At 42.9% G+C, this 22774-nt stretch overlaps 1 protein-coding gene across 5 annotated transcripts in view; it reads right to left on the bottom strand.

Annotated features, from left to right (window-relative positions):
- Nucleotides 1-22774, bottom strand: part of LOC127236111 (chromatin remodeling regulator CECR2) — a 109745-nt gene that overhangs the window by 3049 nt on the left and 83922 nt on the right. The window contains exons 8-18 of one of the 5 annotated variants that reach the window (XM_051203545.1): nt 22305-22388; nt 14792-14945; nt 13287-13416; nt 12268-12305; nt 12093-12184; nt 11188-11314; nt 9582-9970; nt 8237-8362; nt 7223-8060; nt 3066-4482; nt 1048-1159 (exon numbers count right to left, since the gene is read on the bottom strand). In XM_051203545.1, coding sequence (XP_051059502.1) covers nt 1048-1159; nt 3066-4482; nt 7223-8060; nt 8237-8362; nt 9582-9970; nt 11188-11314; nt 12093-12184; nt 12268-12305; nt 13287-13416; nt 14792-14945; nt 22305-22388 — 3507 coding nt within the window. The remainder of the gene's footprint in view (nt 1-1047; nt 1160-3065; nt 4483-7222; nt 8061-8236; nt 8363-9581; nt 9971-11187; nt 11315-12092; nt 12185-12267; nt 12306-13286; nt 13417-14791; nt 14946-22304; nt 22389-22774) is intronic. The other 4 variants (XM_051203546.1, XM_051203548.1, XM_051203549.1 and 1 more) reach the window with 4 other exon arrangements.

Genomic DNA, 22774 nt, shown 5'->3' with positions numbered 1-22774 from the left:
CACATCAATTGGCTAACAATATGTCAGAAAACCCACATAGGCTTGCCTATACTGCTGGTTTACCCCAGAAGCTGGCCTGAGTCCTGGGCTTCCTATTTAGACTTAGGTTCTGGTGCTTAGTAGTTGGGGGGAGGTGGGAAAATTAAAAGTAGTCAGTATAGATGTACATTTGTGAACCTAGCACTTGGGAGGTAGAAGCAAGTTTAAGGTTACATAAGTGAATTTGCCTCATAAACAGACAAAAACAATCCCTAACACCGCACATGTAATACAGGAATAATCCTAGCACACAGCTAGGATTCATGATCCCTAGGGCTGGACTCTCCAGCATCCTAAAAATGCAGGAACATAAAACTATTCAGGCCCTACTAAAAACCAACCACCTCTATTCTCAGAATAACAAGGTTAGGTACAGGTTGAATGACTTTTTTTTTTAAAATATGTATTGGTATAAAACTGGAGTTACAGACAGTTACAGTTGTTAGCTGCCACTGTGGTTGCTGGGAATTGAACCTGGATCCTCTGGAAGAGCAGCCAGTGCCTGTAACCACTGAGCCATCTCTTCAGACTAAATATTCTTTACTCCACTATTGGGACCCCAGATTTTTCTTTTAAGACTGGGTTTCCTTGGGTCTAGAGAGATGGCTCAGTAGTTAAGAGAATTAGCTGCTCTTCCAAAGGATCAGGGTTCAATTCCCAGTACCCACATGGCAGCTCACAACTTCCTATAACTCACTCTGTAGACCAGGCTGTCCTCAAAACTCAAGAGGGCACCTGCCTTTGCCTCTCAAGTGCTGGGATTAAAGGCATACACCATCACACACCATTGAAATAAATTTTAAGTCTGGATGTAACAGCTAAAAAAGTCACATCCTACAGCATTTTAGGCTTCAGGTTTTACATTAAATCAACTAGTAAAGTCTATGTAAATATCCCAACACCTAAAACTTGAAATCTGAAGTACCTAGAAGCCCAATGTACTCAATATACATCTATTCTTTACACCTGCAAGGGTTAGGAAATGCTCCAGTTTTTAGTAATTCTTACCTGATCCAGAGGAAGTGTTGGGGGCTTATGTGGTGGCAACTGTTCCGGTGACGATACAGGTGCTGGGGTCTTTGGGAATAAGGACTGTGACTGGATTGGATGCATGTGCATTCTACAGCCAGAAGAAAGGGACAGTTAAGTGTTAATGAGGACCTACTAGGAGAACAGATACTTAAGTCACAAAGACATTGCTATAATTAGCCAGCTGGTAAATTTGGAATCATCAATACTGGGACAAAATGGAATAATAACATGCTTCCTGGGGTGAAACAGCAAATACCTAAGCCAAGCACACTAGAGCATAAACATAGGGGCCAATGAACCAAACCTAGCATTAGGAACACTCTTTGGAGAACTAGCCTGAAACAAACATTATTAAAGATTTATATAGAGATTAAACAGACATAATAACAAAATGAAATGAATACTGAGCCTAGACTGAATTCACTGAATTCTGAAGCAAAAAGAAGTCAAAAGGAAGAGAAAAAGCAAATCTCTGAAAGACATCCCAAGGACACAGAGGAGCAAGGACATGTAAGTGACCACTGTATTTCTCTTGGGTGTGGTACTTCCACTTTGAGACGGTGCTACAGGGCAGTGTCCTGAGGCTCAAGTGATACATGCTAAGGTACTTAAGGCTGCAATATAAGCTATGGTGGTTTAAAGAAAAGGCAAAGAAAACCAACCAAACACAAGCAATTACTTAGAGATGTACAGAACTAGCAGGCAAGTCAAATGCCTGAACTACATATGGAGTTCTAGGTCATAGTTATACAATAAGACCCTGCCTTAAAAACAAAAACAAGCTGGGGTGGTAGCACACACCTTTATTCCCAGCATTTGGGAGGCAGAACGGGACCTCTGTGAATTTAAAGGCCACCCTGGTCTATACTGAGAGTTCCAGACAGTCAGAACTACATAGAGGAATACTGTCTAAAAAAAAAAAAAAATACCCTTCAACATAAAACCAAACAATGATAATGCCCCCCCCACCCCCAAGCCCTGAACAAGCAGGCAAATGTAAACTGTGAGAGTGAATAACTGTGGCACACACCTGTAAATTCCAGCACTGGGGAGGCTGAGGCAAGAAGACTGAGTTTCAGGCCAGACTGGGCTACTGATCAAAATCCTATCTCAAACAAGTAGACAAAAACAATCACAAAAGTAACAAATGATGTTAAGATGGGGTAGCAGTGACAGGGTCACACCGGCTTTTAAATTGAATGGTACAATGATTAGGCTTTATAATCTTATAAACAACTTTACTAGACTTTTTCTTTCTTCCCTCCCTTCTTTTCTTTCTTTGGAACTCGCTCTGGAGACCAGGCTGGCCTTGAACTCACAGAGATCTGCCTGCTTCTGCCTCCCCAGAGCTGGACTAAAGGACTGCGCCACCACTGCCCAGTTCTGTATAGGTTTCTTAAAGGCACCACCACCAACCTATGCGTTGACAAAGTCACATGAGAATATCATTTGACTTGTTCCACCTTTTTTTTTTTGTGTGTGGGGGGGAGCAACAATAGGGAGGAAATGAGGTAAGAAGCAAAACATAACCCACATATGCAGGCTTCCTAAGGCAGATCCTCTTTATCCTGGTCAGTGTCAAGTCAACTAAGCAGCAAGGCTGACCAGATTCTGCCCACAGCTTTCAAACTCTAATTATTAAGCCAAGCACAGTGGTTGCACACCTGTAATCTCAGTTCTCAAGGCTGAGGGAGGATGGTCCCTCAGAGTTTGAGGGTAGCATGGGCTACACTGTGCACCCATTTCAAAAAACAAACACCTTCAAATCTTTTCTATTTTTTAAAATAACAAGCAATCTAATCATTTAAATACGAATTCACAGAGAAAGTAAGCTCTAGAGTTAGCTATCTACTACCTCAAAAATGAGCACAAATGTTGATTCATTTTCAGCAACGGAAGAAAATGTCAAAGGTAAAACTACAATCTAATATCCATCAAGTCATAATTTACATCTATTTCTTCAGCTTGGACAGAGAACCCTAATGCATTCTTACCCTGATGGTCTGTGCACTTCGTGGAAAGATCCTCTCATTCCGCTTCCAGTGCCAGTGTGCTCCATCATTGTAGCCTGAAAGTGACCTAAGCCCTCTTCCTGGCATCGGTAGAGGGGGCCCTCTGGAGAGAGGCCATTGGGCTGGGGGGCCACTGGATGGGGAGGTGGATGGGCAGCCACAGGGGATGGGTATGCCCGGGGCTGAAAATGACTAGGTGGACGCTGAGGAGTATAAGGAGACCCTGTCTGCAGCATCACACTGTGGGGTGGGAAAGCAGGCGAGCCGAAAGTCATTCCTGAACTCAGAGATGGAGGTGGAGCTCCATAAAGATAGTCACTGGTGGACAGCGAGCTCTGCCGCTTCGTAGCTGCATTATGGTTGTCCAGATCTAGAAACTCTTTGGGACTCTCTGGCCTCTCCACAGATTCATCCAGCTTTTCTTCCTCTGGACCAGGATTCTGTCCATCAGATGGGACAACTTTAGCAGCCACTGTATCCACTTGAGTTGGAGAAGTTAAGGCAGCATTGAGTGTCTCACAACCTTGCAGGCTAGACAAGGCATTCTTATCTGAGAAGAAAGGACGTGGGGGGTGACTCCCTGGGGGCCCACTTGGGCTTCTCTGGGAAGGGAGAGATCTCTGCCAATCAGAAAAGCCCTGTGGACAGGTGTAATAAGGAGTCCGCTGATAGGGATGGTAGGAGGGCTGAGAAGATGGCTGGTAGGCATACCTCATTCCCTGCTGGGAGCGATATTGGGGAAAGAGTCCAGGATGGGGATTGTTAGGCTGGAACCCTCTGGGGGAGAAGGGCTGAGGATGTGATCCTGGGGACTTTCCTCCCATCACAGAGCCCAAGCCTTGCAGACCTGAATTCATATGGTAATGTGTAGCTGAATTAGAATATTCTAGACCAGGCATGTATAAGGGAGAAAACTGATTTACAGTGCCTGCCATCAAATTGGGATCTGTTCTAGGAGGTGTTGCGGAATTCTGTCCTGTACAGGGCATGGTTTCCTGCAATGTTTTACCTCTGGGGCAGAGTGGCTTTTCTGAACCACTGCCACCAAGACCCTTCCCCTCTGACCTACAAGGAGATGCTTCATCAACAACCCCATTTTCAGGTAGAGTCCCTCTGTCTGCCACTATGGAGACGTCTCTCAAACAACCTTGCACAGGTGGGCTGGTGTAGCTATTATCCAAAGGCCAGGTGTTCTTGCTCTTTGATGCTTTATAATTGTCTGCAGTTTCTGAAGCATCACTTTTGAGTTCTGAGTCCTCTGTTTCCCTTTCTTGTGGTGAGCTTTGCCTGGTACAGTTGGCTTGCAGGGGAGGTGTCAGGTGAGGTAGCTGTTTGAGGTATACACCCTCTGAAGCACAAACACTTGCTGTTTTCTCTTCAAGCCCAGGCAAAGGCTCTGCTGGGGAAAGAGAAGAACGAAACAGCCAATCAGTTGTTGAAATGACAACAGCACGGGATACAGTAATGGAAAGAATATGGTAAACAGATAGATGATCAGGGTCAAGGCTGAGATGACATTCAGCAATTTCTTCTTTTTTTTTTTTTTCCCAAGACAAAGTTTATCTATGTAACAGTTATGGTTGTCCCGGAACTCTGTAGACCAGGTTTACCTTGAACTCAGAGATCCACCTGCTGCAGTCCTGAGTGCTGAGATTAAAGGTGTGCACCACCACCACCAGGCAACATTCAGCAATTTAAATCTCAGATAGATACCGTGACACAGGGAATCTCTGAAAGGTGTCATATTAGGGGGTCTTTGTAGGCAGAACACAGCACATCTATGTTACTAAAGAAATGCCTAAGTCTTGGCCTCTCCAGTGTTGTTAACACTCAAGAGCAGCAAGATGCCAAGAAGTCTGAGTTACAGATCTAGTATCAATTTTATGTGGATTTTCATCTATTTCCATAAAAATTCAAGTGACTCCATTCCACAGCCAAGTATTAAACAAAATCACATACATTATATACTGAACATACAAGTAAGCAAGAAAAGATTATTCTCTTTCAGTTTTATCTTTCAGCATTACTACTGAGAAACTGCTTCAACCTTTACTAGAATTCACTGTCCTTCACTGTTATGTATTGGAGACATTGAAAATATTTTCATAATGACTTTCAAGATCATCATGCTTTAAGAGGCACTGTGACGGGGAATGCTGGCCAGGCAGTGGTGGTGGCTCACACCTTTAATCCCAGCACTCAAGAGACAGAGGCAGGCGGATCTCTATGAATTCGATACCAGCCTCGTCTACAGAGTGAGTTCCAGGACAGGCTTCAAAGCTACAGAGAAACCCTGCCTCAAAAAACCAACAGAACAAACAAACAAACAACAACAAACAAAAACCCAACAACAGAGAAAAGACAAGACGAGACTGTACAAGAGACTGCATAAGACGACTGCCAAGGCTGGAAAGACGGTTCAGGGTTAAGAGTGCTTACTGCTGTGCAGAGGATCTGGATTCAGTTCCTAGCACCCAGACGGCAACCTGTTAACTTCTGCACCAAGTAATCTGATGCCCTCTTTTGGCTTCTACAGGCTCCTGCACATACACGGAGCACATACAGTGAGTGACAAAGGCTCACAACTCACACATAAACTACACAAAGAACATGACGTTGCTCTCTACCAGTACAGGCTCAAATTCAGCTCTAACACTAGCAAACAGCAATCCACTGTGCCTTGGATTTTAACTGTAAACAAAGATACTGGACTGAAGCTTAGAGGCAACAGCCATACAAGGGCTGCCAGTCTGCTACAGTTTTTGAATTATTCAGACAGGTGTAACTTTTTCTTCTATGTGTCTTTCTCTTCTCTCTTTTTCTTTTTCTCTGTGTAGCTCTGGAGACTGTCCTGGACCTCATCCTGCCCTGTAGACTAGACTGGTCTCAAACTCAGAGATTCTCCTGCTTCTGCCTCCTGGGTACTAAGATTAAAGGTGTGTGCCACCACTTCCAGGCTGATTTTCTCTTTTCTACTTAAGCAATGCTTTTTTTTAACCACTCCCAATACTTAGGGGTTCCTTACTCTTTCTCTAAAGCTTCCCTCCCCACTGTATTATTGCTTGCTGCCATGTGTCTGATTTCCATACCAGCCTTGGCATGGGTTTTCCTTCTCTCCTCCATTGGGCAGCAGCTGAGGTTTTAAAGCTAGGCTGCTCTGTGTTTTTTCTTTTAAACTATAAAATTATACTTGAACTCAAAACAAAATAGCACAGACAGACAGACAGACACACACACACACACACACACACACACACACACACACACACACACACACATTGAGACTGGGCATGGTGGTATGAGCCTATGATCCCAGAACTTGGGAGATGGGAGGGATGAGGAGATCATGGGTTTAAAGTACAGCAAGAGACCTAACCAGGGCATTCAAGATGCCTCATCCAGTAAGGGCACCTGACAAGCCTGAAAACCTAAGAGCAGTCCCTGGTCTCACAGTAATAGAAAACTAACTCCTTACAAGGTACTCCTCCTCCCCAATTAAAAACAAAATAGGGCTGGAGAAAGCACTGCCTGTTCTTTGAAAGGTTCTGAGTTCAATTCCTAGCAACCATATGGTGGCTCACAACCATCTATAATGAGATCTGGTGCCCTCCACTGGCCTGCAGGCATACATGCAGGCAGAACATTTGTACACCTAGTAAGTAAATAAATCTTTAAAAAAACAAAACGAAACCAAACAAAAAACCAAATAAAATAAACCCAAGGATGTTGGTAACACCTTGTATAAAGGCATGTTCTTTTTTTTTTTTTTTTTTTTGGTTTTTTGGTTTTTTGAGACAGGGTTTTTCTATGTAACAGTCCTAGCACTCACTTTGTAGACCAGGCTGGCCTTGAAACAAGCTTACATAAACTAGCTTACACAAAAAAGTTAAAAAGAGGCTGGACATGGTGGTGCACTTTTGATTCCAACACTGGGAGGCAGAGGGGCAGGGGGATCTCTGTGAGTTTGAAGTCAGCCTACAAAGTTCCAAGAAAGCCAGAGAGATCCTGTCTCAAAAGTTCCTAAAAGAGTGTCTCACTTTATATGTTATCTTCATATTCTATATGAAAAGAGTACTCAAGAATCGACACACAAAAGTCAGGGGGGGGGGGAAGAAAAGGAAAAAAAGACTGTAAATTACCCCTGTCATTCTCAGGCTCTTGTGTTTCACCGACATCCTGTGTGCTCCCAGGGTTGTCCAAAGCAGGCTTGGGGGCTGACACACACACTGATGCTGAATGAGCTACCTGTGGAAAGGGACCAGGTAACTGGGGAGGAGTAGGCTGGCGGGGGTGGTAAGGCACACCTGGGGGACAGACTCGGGAGGAGAGCTGTTGCATGGCGATCATTTCAGGGCTGTCCATCATGGATTCCCCTCCTTGGACCCCCCGGAGAGCCTGGGAGGGTCCCCCGAACAGAGGACTTGGAGCTGGAGGTGTCTGCAACCGATGTCCAGCAGACTTACAGGGTGGTTGCATGTACCCCGAGGAAGGAACTCCATGAGGTAGAAAGCTTGATTGTTTAGCCCACTGGTTTGGTGGGATAGGTGGTCTCATCACTCGGGCATCCATCACATGACCAAGGGTATGAGGGTGGTGAGAGGGTCCTGGTCCCAAGTGGGGCTTCTCATCTGGCCCCAAACGTCCTGAGTTTGTAGTACCATGGTTCCCATTCCAGACAGCAGGGTGTACTCGATTCAGGTACTTGTATGAATGATAAATGTGACCAGGAGGAATTTCTGAGCTTTCAGGGAAGTCTGGGGGTCGGGCTGGAGTCCCACCATGCCTAGAAGGAATAAATCCTGCCTGGAATGGAGCTGGTGGATAGATGTTTCCATCTTGACTGGGACAATTCATCTGCCCAAGTTGCAAGGAGGGGGGATGTGATCCCATTTTGGAGAGGTGTGTTAGACCTTCACACATCTTCTCTTTAGGAGCACTGAGCCGGGGTCCTCGGTGGTTGCTAATTCCAACTGGAGCCTGGTGACAGAAAAGGTAAGAAACACATTCACAGAACAAGACAGAAGTGCAAAGACCCTTCATCTAGTTCAACAGATTTTTCAGTAAAGAGGCTGAATCACACTTAATGTGAAAAGAGCCTGTCTCTCAATCATGCTTACAAAACCTTCTCAGCAGTCTTTGTGCAGACTACTTACCTGTATGGCAAAGGGTGGGTGCTGTAAAGGATCTCCTGGGGGCACCTCTGGGACTCGAGAGGAGCCATATAAGTTGGTGGGATCTGATCCTTGAAGAGAGCCAAATGTTCCTGGCGCTGCTGGCTGCTGGAGGCAGTGAGTAAAACAGAAAGGCGGATGAGGAAAGACAAGTCATAAAGGATGACAGGGGATTCCCTAAGGATTGATATCAATGTGACCCTGTCACCAGGAATAGCCCCAATCTCAAAGTAGCTTCCTCACCAGGAAAAAAAGAGACTGCATTTCTCTTATCTTTCCCCCACCACAAATAGAGCCGTTTTAAGCATTCTGGACCCAACTACATCCTATAATAATAATAATTATTTACTTATTCATTTATACATTTATGAGGTAGGGTTTTATTAAAGCCAGGTTGGTCTCAAACTTGCTGTGTAACTGAGTATAACCTTGAACTTCTCTGGTCTTGTTGTCTCTGTCTCTTAAGAGCTGGAAAGATTCTTCACCTAGTGGGACAAACTTCAGTAGAAAAGAAGTTTAATTAATTTAATATGTGAAGAGACATAGTTGGTGCACACATTACAGATTTACACTACCATACCCTTATGATGCTGTGCTGGGGATCAATCACGTGACTTCACACATGCTAGGCAAGCAACTGAGCTCCAGCCCCAGCTCCTTATAATGAAATTTCAGTGTTTCAGACATAATGTGTAGCCTATACACTGTCCTTTATGTCTTCTGCTTTCCTTTTTGAGATTGAGGTCTCATTATGTGTCCCAGGGTTAGTCTTAAACTTTCTGGACTCAAGTGATCTTCAAAACTCAACCTTCCAGAGTAGCCAGGAATACTGGTAAGAACTGTATCATCAGGCCTTTCTGATCCCAAGTTTTGCCCACTTTGAGAAGACATGATTTAAAGGACTAAGAGAGAAGAGAGTCTAAATGATCACAGAGACAGGATGTGTGAAAGACCAGAAGTTCAAGGCCAGCCTCAGCCTCCATTACAACAGCAAGTCTAAGGTCAGCTTCTACTAAATGAGACCCTGTATCTAAGACCAAAACCAAAATAAATGATCTATGACAGTGGTTCTCAACCTGTGTGTTGTAACCCCAGGGTTGTCAAATGGCCTTTACATAGGGGTCACATATCAGATATTTACATTATGACTCATAAAATTATAGAGTTATGAAGTAGCAATAAAATAATTTTAAAGGGCAGGGGTCGCAACACTGTCCCGTGGTTATCTGAAGACCATAGACCATACAAGTTACTAGTCCTTTGATTTTTATAAACAGACTGGCTTGGAGACAATACTAAAGGAGATTTTTTTTTTTTTTTCCCTTACCATCTGGTTTAAAGGGGGTGCTTGGTTAGGCACCCTGCCACAATGCAAGGGGCGGGAAAAGCCTTGGCCATTGGATGTGCCCATCTCTGGAGGGAGCTGATTAGAACTGCTACTCTGATCGTCCCCTGAGGAGGTAGCCCGGCGTGCAGGGGGCAACGATTTCCCTCCATTCTCCACTGGTGGCTGCTTCCTGCTGGATCCTTCTGAGTCTCTAGAGCGGGTCCAAACATGGCTTCCGCTACTTCGACCAGCCCTACTCCTCCTTTTCTCCCGTTTTTCATCCTCTCTGATCCAAAATTCTTCATCTGTGTCTCCATCTTCACCAGGGAAATGCTTTGTCATGGCCCGATGGAAACACCGCTCTAAATTATCAGACATCTTGGTATACTCTAGAAGGAAGAAGACATGAGGACTAATCTCTAGGTACATACTACTCCACTAGACACAAAAGACAGTTATTGACAATAATAAGGAAAGCTAGTGTGTTAAAGTCTGAATTTACTATACCTCTGGACAATATTACACTGTACAACTATGGACACAAGATGAAGATGTTGTTAGTATTCTGCTCAAGGCTGAAGGTCTGTGACATAAAGGTGACTCTTAATACATTACCTCAAACTAGTAAAAATTTAATTCTTTTTGGCTAAGTTGCTAAAACTACTATTACAATTGAATTTGTTTTGTTTTTTAGGCTACAGTATTTTTGTGTTGATACAGGAATAGCCCCAAGTTTCAGAACCGTTAGAAAAGTTATGATGCCATTTTTCAAAATGATTTAAGAAAGGGAGTCCAAGGATATTACTTAGTGGTAGAATGCTTGCTGAGCATTCAGGAAGCATTAGATTCTATCTACTGTGAAAACAAGACAGCACAAGTTCAGTCTTATCTGTAGGCCCAAAGACAGCCTAGACCAGACCACTGCTAGACTTTGTTTATCCAGAAGGCTGGACCAGATTTTCTGGGGCATTGTTTGCAAAACTGGAAAACAAATCCTATGGCTTTTGGTATACATTCTGTTTATAGTCCCCTAAGGCAAAACCTTGAACCAGCAGGGTGGCACACATGAAATTCTAACATTTGGCAATCAGAAGCTCAAGGTAGGGGTACAGAGGTGGCTCAGAGGTTAAAAGAGTCTAAGTTTGACTCTTTATCACAACCATTCATAACTACAGTTCTAGAGGATCCAATACCCTATTCTGATCTCTGTGGGTACCAGGCATACATGTGGTGGTGTATATTAAAAACACCCATGTCCACTTCAAATAAAATCTGGGGGTCTGTAGAGATGGCTCAGCGGTTGGGAGTGTGGCCGCTCTTCCAGAGGTCCTGAGTTCAATTTCCAGCAACCACATGGTGGTTCCCAACTATCCATAATGAGATCTGGTGCCCTCTTCTGGCCTGCAAGCATAACACTGCATTTATAATAATAAATAAATCTAAGAGAGAGAGAACTTCAAGATAAGCTTGAGCTACAGAGACTATCTCAAAACAGAATACAAGAGTGAAGTCTGAAGGACAAGAGGATGCATGTCTAGAGAGCATTTTATTCCTACTGTAACAGTGCAGAAGACATACATCCAGCAAGAAGACCCTCACCACCTACCACTACTGTCCCCATTGTATTTTCGACAATTCCTGAACATGGTCTTCATGTCATTTACAAATTCCTCCTTGGTACAATATAAACCTCCATTTAATTTCTTCTCCATGCTTGAAATATCCATCGGGATCTAAAATAGGACATATAACACTTTAATTAAAAAATGCTTATAAAGGACACAGTGGCTTTAATCCCAGCACTACAAGTCAGGAGAATTGACACAAGTCTGAGGATAGCCTATGCTACATACTGAGTTCCATGCCAGTTTTGTTAACAATGAAACGTCTCAAAACAAGATGAAACCAAGAAACTACACACCATCCCTAATCAGTTTCTAGGAGGGAAAGGGACTCTGGCATTTAAACTTTTCACAAACTTGTGTAGCTAAGAATATTGGCGCACACCTTTAATCCCACCATTCAGGAGGCAGAGGCAGGCAAATCTTCCTGAGTTTGAGGCCAGCCTGGTCTACATAGTGAGTTTCAGACCAGACAAGGAAACATGGTACCCTGTCTTAAAACAAAACCAAACCTAACAAAGAAGGGTGTGTGTGTGTCTATTTAGTAGTTCTGATTTAAAGGAGGACATAAAAGCAAAAGAAAAATAAAACAATAATGTTATAGTTTGGGTATGAATTGACCTCATAGATCCTTGAGTTTGAATAGCTGGTCTCCCAGCTAATAGTGCTGCTTTATGAGGCTGTGGAACCTTTAAGAGCTGGCCTAGTTGAGGAAGTGGACCACCAAGATATGAACAAGTTCCTAGTACCACAGACAGAGCTGCCTGCTACCACGGACTTTACTCTTTGAACTATGGAGTCAAAATAGGCACTAGGTCACTATGATAGAAAAATTACTAATATAGAACCCCAGCAAGATACACACACTTAAATACAATTTCAAAGATACCTTAATAATCTGGTAATAGTTAGGGGCATAAGATTCATCCACAGGTTCCAAGAAGGGCCATGAATCCTTGTGAGCCTTTACCACATCTAGAACTGAAAGCCAAAGAGGAGAAAATAACTAACACATTCCCACGAAAAGATGTTCATCAGAAATACAACTGAGAACAGTAACTAACCTTTATACATGGCAGTGAAATCGTCATCCAGCTCAAAGCTGTGAACCACAAAACAAGACATTAGTTAACTCTGACCTCCCAACAGACTGATAGCACTCACTGGAAACAACATGAGGATGGCAATGGTGACCATAGCAAAAAAAGGACTATCAGATTCCCCATCTATAAAAAGAAGTGGAGCTGGAGAGATGGTTCAAGTGGTTAAAAACACTGGCTGCTCTTCCAGAGGACCTGGGTTCAATTCCCAGCACCCACAGGATGGCTCACTACTGATGGCTCCTCCAGTTCCTGAGGATCTGACACCTTCACACCATGCAAATAAAATGAAGTTAAAAATTACATTATACACAGAAAAATGCGCTAGGCAGAATAAAAAAAAAAAAAAAAAAAAAAAAAAAAAAAAAGAATTGACCTAAATGAACCAGAACTTTATTATGATTTTGTAATTATTAACCAGGATTTTTATTTTTATAAAGACAGGGTTATTTTATGTAGTCCAGGCTAACAAGTTTTAGATTCTGCCATAGCTCTACAGAGTTGGGGTTGCAGAAATGTACTACCACACTTGTTGGAAGAAACTGTTTTGGTTGTTCTGGGACTGGCCCTAGCTGTCATGGAATACCCTATCTAGATCAGGCTGAGATACAGCTGACTTTGTCTACCAAGTGCTGGGGTTAAAGGCGTGTGCCATCACCAGTCACAAAAAGTGTCTCTGTGTGTCTATATGAGTATAGATGTACTCAGAGGCCAGAGGCTTCAGAACCCCTTAGAGCTAAAGGCACTTGCGAGCTTTCCCGTGGATGCTGGGAATCCAACTCCAGTGATCCTGAAAGACTAGGAAGTGAGCCATCTCGAGAAATGATTTTAAAAAATTACACTTATTTATTGTGTGCCCATCATGGTCCCTGCAAGTCAGTCCTCTCCCTCCACCATGTGGGTCCCAGGGATCCAACTTAAGCAAGTGCTTTTCAGGGAGCAGTGCTTACTAACATGGCCAGCTGCTACTAATAAATACTCACAGGTCCTTGGTCTTCTTTTCTTCCCTCATTGGAGAATTTGGGTCCAAATGGGAAAGTTCTGGGGGTAGTTCCTTGCCTTGAGCCAATAGCCATGCCCGCTCTTCCCTGAGCTTTCTCCTCTTAGCTCGATCTATACCCAAGACATAGTTCAAATGAACATTTGCACTTGCTGCTCTCTGGGCCTTCTGTGAGCCCACCATCAGTTACATACACAAAGCAACCTCATTCATTTTATTCAAGTGCGATGTCAGACAGAGTTTGTGATAATCCCAGTTAAATGTCACTTTAATCATTAACCTCTTTTTTTTTTTTGGAGACAGGTTTCTCTGTGGCTTTGGAGGCTGTCCTGGAACTCGATCTGCAGACCAGGCTAGCCTTGAACTCACAGAGATCTGCCTGCCTCTGCCTCCTGAGTGCTGGTTTTGTTTTTTTGGGTTTTTTTTTTTTTTTTTTTTTTGAGACAGGGCTTCATGTACCAGGTTGGCCTCAACCTTCCTATACAGCCAAGACCTTAACTCTTGAATCTTCTGCCTAATTCTTCCAAATGCTAGGATTACATGAATCTACTTCTGAGCAGTTAAAACTACCCATAATTATACAATATTTGCTTATAATTTCCACAAAAGTAACTTATTTTGCTTAAACCCATAAACCTAGGATAGTGCACGGCACAGATCTAGTCACTTTGGAGAACTGTCTCAGGGGGGTGTGGTTATTCACACCTAAAATCAGTGCATGGAAGGTTGAAGCAGTAGGGTTGCTGTCTAGGTCTAGGTCAACCTGGACCACATAATGAGACCAGGTCAGAGGGAAAGAGAGAGACATACAGACACAAAGAGAGATATCCTGTAACAAGATTGTAGTATTGTTAATTTAAAAAATAAAATAAAAAGTAAGCTATATTGAGGAGAGAGAAAAAGAGGACATGAAGAGAGAAAACCATTGGTATACATTTAAACAAGTACAGCTGGTAAATATTACTGCTATCTAAGAAGGCAACTACAGTTGTTACCCTTTGCTTTTAAAACTATAGACAAGCACTTGAAAGGCAAAGGCAAGTCGATCTCTTTTAATTCAAGATCAGTCTGATCCAAATTATGGCTACACAGAGAGACCGTGTCTCAAACAAACATACATATATCTATCTTGCTACACTAAGACTGGAGTTGAGTCTAAGCAAACTCCCTGGCACTAGTAAGATTAATGAAAGAAAAATCTGGGACGGAGATTTAGTTCAGTTGAATAGACTGCTTGCCTAATATGTAGGGAAGTCCTGGGTACAAGCATCACATAATTTGGGAGTGGTGCTACCCATCTCTAATTTTAGCACTTGGCAAGTAGAGGCAGGAAAGTTATTCAAAGTGAGTTCAAAGTCAGTCTAAGCTACATGCCAGCCCATCAAAAGCAAAACAAAAATCCAAATAATGCAAAAAACTTAAACAAAAACCTTTCTTAAGCATATACCATTGCACCTATGAAAGTAGTCGCCTTGAGCCTCTACATACCTTCCACTGCCTTGACTTTTTCCTCCAATTCCCGCTTTCTCTCCTCTTTCAACATCTGCTCCTGCTCCTTCTTCTGTACTGCCAGAAGGAGCTGCCGTTCTTCCTCCTCCTCCTTGCGCTTTTGCTTTTCCATCTTCGTGAGCATGGGAGTCTCCTGTAAGGAGCCAACAAGTGCAGAGGTCAGCGGATAATACAGAGCAGTTCCTCCCTGAGTTAAGAGCTAGTTTGCTGAATTCATGATACTAGTAGTCACAGGATTTTGACTTCAAATACAGACTTCTTTTGTATGTGAAATATGTCGATCAATGCACAAATACATACAAATATTAAAACATAATGGGAGGTACAAACCAGAGCCATAGCATTGAGGTTATGAGTTTGAGGCTAGCCCAGGTTACAAAAAGACCCCTTCCACTTGGGAGGCAAAGGCAGGTTGAGTTCAAGGCCAGCCTAGTCTATACAAAAAACAAAAACAAAACAACAACAACAACAACAAAAAAAAACCCTTTTACAGAAAACTGAACAAGATGTACATAATCTGCACATCATCACTCCCACTGAATTTAAGAAGTGTGTGTGTGGATATTCATGATACATTGCAGTAACAGTAATACTTGTTTGAAAAGCTCTAATTTAACATGGAAAGGACATATGAACCTTCTATAGCCAATTCTCTTAAGTTTTATACTGTGGAAAATAGTTTTTGTGCAGGGGAACAAAGATGAATGCAGATTGTTATAGAAGTTAACTTTTAACACTTAAACTGCTTTTGATGAAATTCCTTCTTCATTCCCTCTCTTTTGTGCTTTTGTGAATAATTTATTTACTTTTATTTCATCTGTATTGGTATTTTGCCTGCATGTCTGTGTGAGGGTGTCAGATCTTGGGAGTTAGAGACAGCACCATGTGGGTGCTGGGAATTGAACCTGAGTCCTTTGGAAGAGCAGTCAGTGCTCTTAACTGCTGAGCCTCTCTAGCCCTATTTTGTGGTTCTTAAAGCCAGTTTAAAGATTTACAATTACTTTCTGTGTGGGTCATGTCTATGTGAGTGTATGCATGTGTGTAAGGGTGCTCTTAGAGAGCAGAAGAGAGTACTGGATCTCCTGGAGTTACCCATGTGTCCTGGAAACTAATCTGGGATCTTACAGAAGTGTTCCAACTACTAAGTCAACTCTCCAGCTCCCCTAAGATTTAGATTCATACTTGACTCACAATTTGGACAAGATTTTGTCTGGGGAGTGAGTGGACTTTCAATGGCCATCTTAAATTTTGCTTGAGATTTAGTCTCATACAGTCTAGGCTGGCCCAGAATTCTTGGACCTCCTGCCACCACCTCCCAAGTGTTAGGTTAATAGCATGTCACCACACTTGACTTGATGTCATATTATTTAGCTATCTATTTATTTGGTGTGTATGTATGAAGGCACATTTGTGCCATAGTTAGGAAAACTTGCAGAAGTTGATTCTCTCCTCCAACCTTATGGGTTCCATGGACTGAAATCAGGTCATTAGGCTTGGTGGTGCTTTTACTCATGAACTATTTTGCTAGTCCATGGTCGTTTTATAACTTAATTCTTTTAGCCTTACTTCAAGGCTAAAGAAGATCTGGCCTCAAAAAGCTAAAGCCAAACTAAAAGAAAAAAGACTTTTCTTCCCCAAGAAAAGAGCAACCAAGGGGGAAATCTGGTCTACATGACAATGTATTGAGAAAGAGCCTCAGCAGAATAAACGAAGTGCTCTAGAATATTTTCAAAAATGATAGCAGGCAATTTGCCTACTAACAGCTGGCAAGCTCAAGTCTTTGAGTACTGAATCTCTGGCCACTGCCTCCCATATAACTGAGTCAGTGTGCAAGTTAGTTTTTTGCCAATGTGTCAGGAACCAGCCATTTGAGAAGGGAGGAGATTACTTACTTAAGGGGCTGTCCTCACCACATGGCCTGTAGGAAAGTCTGTGGGGCATTTTCTTGATCAATAATTGATGTAGGAAGGAATCAGCTCATTTTCAGTGGTACCACCCCGGGATGGTGATTGTGGGTTGTATAAGAAAACAAGCTGATGGGCTATGGTAGTGATAAAGGAACTCAGAAGGCAAATTTCTGAGTTTAAGGCTAGCCTGGTCTACAGAGTGAATTCCAGGACAGCCATGGCTACACAGAGAAACCCTGTCTCAAATAACAAAAACAAAGGAAAGAAACAAGCTGAGTGAGCCATGCACGGGAAGCAAACCAGTAAGCAGTATCTTCCATGCTTCTACTTCAGTTCCTGTTTAGAGCTCCTGCCCTAACTTCCTTTATGATGGACAGACTGTAATAGCATCATGTAAACTGGTCCTGGTGGCACAGATCTATAATCCCTGTAGTCAGGAAGTAATCCTCAAGTACCAATCTGAGCTGCATGAGATCCTGTCAATGAGTACAGGTGCTTGTCACCAAGCCCGACAACCTGAGTTCAATGCGGGAGCCCACACGATAGAGAGAAAATGGACCCCCTTCCTCAAACGGTCCTCTGGTCTACCACTGGTGCTGTGACTCATGATCCTCCCCACCCCCAAACACAATAAATGCAAAACAAACAAACCACCCAAAAAAGTTTCTATTCTTAAAAAAAGAGAGAAATAGTCACTAAAGAGTGGCTCTAGTGGACAAACTCCCAATTCTCCTTTTCCCACTTCCCAAATGATGAGATTATAAATGCTCACCATTCCTGCTGGCATACTGATTTTTAAATATATTACTATGGTCAACAGGTATTGTGTCGCACGCCTTTGATCCCAGCATTTGGGAAACAAGAGGCAGGATCTATGTAAATTGGAATTCAGCCTGGTCTCTACATTTAGTTCCAGACTAACTGAGCTACAGAGTGTGAGACTTTGTAACAAGATAGGAGACTGAGGTGGTGGTGTGGTGTGTGGTGATATATTATTTATGATTTATTAAAGTTGGCCTGAGGACTCAGAAAGCAAAGTCAGCCTCAAGCTGTAGAGAGAGGCAGTGGTGGCATACACCTTTAATCCCAGGACTCACAATCAAGAGGTAGACCCATCTCTGTTAGTTCAAGGCCACTATGGCCCACACAGGAATAAAGAGTAACAGAGCTCACGCCTTTTCATCTCAGCACCTGAGATCACATGCCTGTTACCCCAGCATCAGGGAGGTGTGTAAGACAGGAACAGGGTCTCAGAGCTGGCATTCATTCTGCAGCCACAGAGGATAGGAAGACATTCCAGTCTTAGGATTCTCCAGCGTGGTTGAAGACAGCACAGCGGTCTGGGATTACAGTCTGAGGTTTGGTGGAGTCAGGATCGCCTTTCAGTCTGAGCTAGAGGTTGGAGCTAGTGACTGGCTGCTTTGCTGTTCTGATCTTCAGCTTGAAGCTTTGTTATCTATGTTACAGTGGCTGTACATACACATGGTAAGCATACTAAACATTAACAACTAAGTGACCTGAATTTATAACATCTTTAAAGCCAAACTTGGAAGTTCTCCTAATCGTTTTTGTCAACTGAGGTAAGAACCCACACCTCCCTTTGCTTGCTTGCCTTTGTTTGACTGTGGCTTTGTCTTGGGGTTAGGGCCTCTCCATCTAAATTTGATTTTTAAGAATCTCACAATTTAGCCCTGGCTAGCCTGGGACTCACTGTGTAGATCATGGCAGCCACCCACTTCCAGTGAGTACCCTGCTTCTGCCTCTGATATTAGGATTACAGGAACAGCAACCATGCCAGGCAGCATTCTACCTCTATTTTTCATTCCCTCTATTCTCAGATCACTTTATCTAGAATCACTTCCATGCCATAATGGGTAAAAATCCATCTTTGCATCACATCTCCTGGATCTGTTTCCTCATGTGAATCTCTACAGCTACTTCACAGAAGTGATATCTGAAAAAACATCTGGGGGTGAGGGGTGGGAGGTGACCCATGCTCTGCACTGAAAATCTCTGAGCTTATTTTCACAATGCTTCCATTTCAAGACAAAGTATGTGCTAATGAGACAACCTAAGCAAAGGACTTACTTTTTTCTCCTCCCTGTTAGGACTCATTTCTTTAAAAAGAAAACAAAACATTTCTTTTTTTTTAAGATTTATTTATTTATTATGTGTACTGCATCTGTCTGCATTGCCGCCAGCCAGAAGAGGGTGCCAGATCTCATAACAGATGGTTGTGAGCCATCATGTGGATGCTGGATATTCAGGTCCTCTGGAAGGACAGCCAAGGCTCTTAACCACTGAGCCATCTCTCCAGCCCCAGGACTCATTTCTTTAAAGATTTTATTTATTTTTATTTTATGTGAATGTTTGCCCGCATGTTATGTATATGCACCTCATGCTTGTTAAAGACAGAGCATTACATCCTCCCAAAACATGGGTGCTGGGAGCCAAAATCCAGGTCCTTTAAAACCCAAGTCCTCTAGAAGAGCAGCCAGTGCTGAGCTCTCAGAACTCACTTATGTTTTAACTTAATAGAACCCATGGTAAATACTTGCTGCTAACCCTGACGGACCAAAGAGAAATAGCAGGTTATCGTCCTACCTCCACGTGACACCCAACCTCCCCCCCTCCAACAAAACAAACAACAACAAGAAGTACAAATTACTAACCACTGTGTGTATGTGTGAGTCTCATTGTCTTTTCTACAAAAAGATTTGTTTGATCCAGGGTCTCACTATGGCTGACCTGGAACTCTCCATGTAGACCAGACTGGCTTTAACCTCATAGGTCTGCCTCCCAAGTACAGGGATTATTAAAAGGTGTATGTCAACTTTTTTATTTTTATTTACATGCATGTGTCTCTATATAGGGCAGAGAGCGCACCAGATTTCCTGGAGCTAGAGAGGTGGTTGTAAGCCACACAAAATGGATCCTGGAAACCAAACTCTGATCCTAAGAACGGCAAGTACTCTTAGCCATGTAGCCATCTTTTCAGCCTCTCAGACTGTCTCACATTGCCAATATTTCCCCTGTAAAAGAGGCCAGCTGGATGTGGTAGCACATTAAGTGGATTACCATCAGGAGTCCAAGTCCACCCTGGGTGATACTTTGAGTTTCAGGACAACCAGAGCCATCTAGTTAAGACCCTTTCTTACAAAGACAGAGTCAGCTGCAAATGCTATAGTGGTTGGTGTTTAAATAAATGCCTTACAGGTAAGAAAGAGACCTACTAGAATCATGAAGGCATCTTAATGAGATGCTACCAAGGAGCCACTGTGAAATCTCCAAAGGATTATTAACGAGAAGCTCTAGCTGAAGCAGTGCCCACGCTCTCTACCCCAAGGCATTAACTCTTATCCTTGCCACCAGGAGCACACTTGAGACCACACCATCCTAAAACTGCTCTCTGGACACCCAGTAGGGCCTACTGACAAAAATATCCCAGGAGCCCTTATTCCCTGGCTTATCAGTGTCTCTGCACTGATATTCTTCCCAGAAGCCACAATTAAAAGACTCTTCGAGGCAATTAGTATTGGAATCCTGGGAGGTTGAGACCTGTATACACAAAAAAGAATCAAAAGACTTTCTGCTTTGGAAGCAAAGTCAGTTTCTCTAGAATAACAGGTGTCACCAGACAAACTACATAGCATAGTTTGTTAATGCTAAGATCAAACTAAGCAACAGAATTTAATAACAGCTCCTAAAGAGAGGAAAAGAAATGAGTGGCTTGCACTTATGTAGAGGTTTTAGTGACTGCCAGGTAATCTGGGGGCATGAATTAGGGCATGAAAGACTCCCTGAAGCAGTGAGCAGAAAGAAAACAGCTTTCAAGGAGGTTCAAGGTAATAAAGAGTAAGAAGAACCTACCAAGGTAGGAGGAGTTGGAAGCTAGTCAGAACCAAAGTGGGTACCAGCAACAGGCCACTCCCAAGCTGAGGACTACCAGGGAACTGGCAGCAAGGCAATCACTGCAGAATTGTCAACTAGAAATATGTAGGGGTTAAGAAGGAGCCACGTGCCGGGCAGTGGTGCTGCACGCCTTTAGTGTTACCTAGCATTCGGGGGCAGAGGCAGGCGAATCTCTGAGTTCCAGGCCAGCCTGGCCTACGGAGTGAGATCCAGGAGAACCAGGTCTACTACACAGAAAAACCCTGCTTAGAACAAAAAAACGAAAGGGGGAGAAAAAAAAAAAAAAAAAAAAAAAAAGAAGGAACCACCTGTGGTGCTCACCTCCTAGCACCAGGTGTCGAAGGCAAAGCTGTGAGCCTGAACAAACCTGGCCTGCATAAGCAATACTTTTTGTTTTGAAAAACCCAAAAGAGTTGTAAAAGCTAAGGAATGCCCCTTCCTTATTTATATGAGGGAGGTTTGAATCTCACTCCAGATTGACCTTGAATTTATGATCCTCCTCAATTTGCTTTCCACAGTAGTAGGACTGTATAAGCTTATGCTATTATGATGTTCGGGCTAAATAAAAATAAAGTCAATAAAAATTTACAAAGAGCACAAAGTCTCATGTTGACATGTAAATGCAAGGCAAAGAGGACCCCCCAACTTCATAAGCTAGCACAAGACATGGTGACAGAGCAAAAACAATTGTGACCCTTGTGTGACTACTAACCTTACTACATATGCAATGGAATATAGTGTCAGGAGGAGATAAACAGGAGAGAGAATATGATAGCTAACCAGGCTTTGAGAGCACAAAGTACACTAGCAACATGCTATAAAAGCCTTTTTGGACAGACCCTGGATCGGAGAGAGGTGCAGTGACAGAATGGGAACTTTTGTGCCCTCCATCTTAGGAGAAAAAGTCATCAGCTAAACTTCCAGGCAAGCACTTGCTTCTTAAGCAGCTCATCTCTGCACCACTTGCACCTAACAACAGCCTCATTTCTCATTCCTACTCAACACAGCATGAGAGCTGTAGACTCCAGAAGTAGTTATTTATATTTCCCCACGAAATATCACAACATGCCAGCCACACCCTCATCTTTGACATGGCATTCCATTTGCTGCCTTGCAGCTTTTGTTGTGAGGAAGGCTTTAATTCCACACCCACTGCTCACCATCAGAAATCTAGCCATCCCACACTCTAAAGTCAAACACCTCTGTCTGCCTAAATCGAATCGACCGTTCTTTCCCTGGCTTCAAATCTTTGCATTCATGAACTTCCTTATCACAGAACTTAACCAGATCTCTATTAGACTGAACATGTGCCTGCCACCCAGAAATATTTAAGATAAAAAGAATGTCACCCAATCTTCCATTCTTTTATCTACTTTTTCAGGAAAAACACTATACATACTAAGAATCTTTCTTGAAGCTTAGCGGTAGTAGTGCACAACTTTAATCCCAGCACTTAGGAGACAGAGGGAGGTGGATCTCTAACAGTTTAACACGAGCCTGGTCTACAGAGCAAGTTCTAGGACAGCAAAGGCTACAGAACAAAACCTTGTCTAAAAATCCTAAATCTTTAGTGAACATTTGAGATTTTTTTTTTAAGGGCAAAGGATAAAAGCATGTGAAATGAAATGGAACTACCCTTTTCAAATACACTTTTTTACTCTCAATACACTCACCTCTAGCTTGATGGATTTGATGGACAGGTGGTCAGACATAAACCTATGTTGGAACTCTGGCTTTGTGCGCTGTGGACGTTTTCCCTACAGTTAGAAGTGAGGAAAAGAAAGGAAAAGATAGATTAGGGTGTTCTCAGCTATGCTACTGCTGCTGCTGTGGCCACCAGCATCAGAATGGCCACTGAGGCACACCAGTGACTAATTTATCTGATGGGGGCCAAAGGTGTCCATCTTTTAGGATGATAAGGGAAAACTATTCAGCTGGGTAAAGTCAGTCTATTTTCTTAACAAGTAGCAATTCAAAAGCCACTGACAACCAAGAATTTCCTATTAAAATCTTCATCACTGGCCAGAGAGATTAGTTTCAACCTGAGGCAAACTCCTTCTCCAGCTGGATGTGATAGGCACATTTAATAACCTCAGCATCTGGGAAGCAAGGGAAAGACTCTGAATTTCAGGGCATCCTTGGG

Source organism: Phodopus roborovskii, unplaced genomic scaffold (genome assembly GCF_943737965.1).
Source record: "Phodopus roborovskii unplaced genomic scaffold, PHOROB, whole genome shotgun sequence".
NCBI lineage: Eukaryota > Metazoa > Chordata > Mammalia > Rodentia > Cricetidae > Phodopus > Phodopus roborovskii.
The sequence above is the reverse complement of the archived record's forward strand: the minus strand, read 5'-3'. Positions and strand labels throughout refer to the sequence as shown.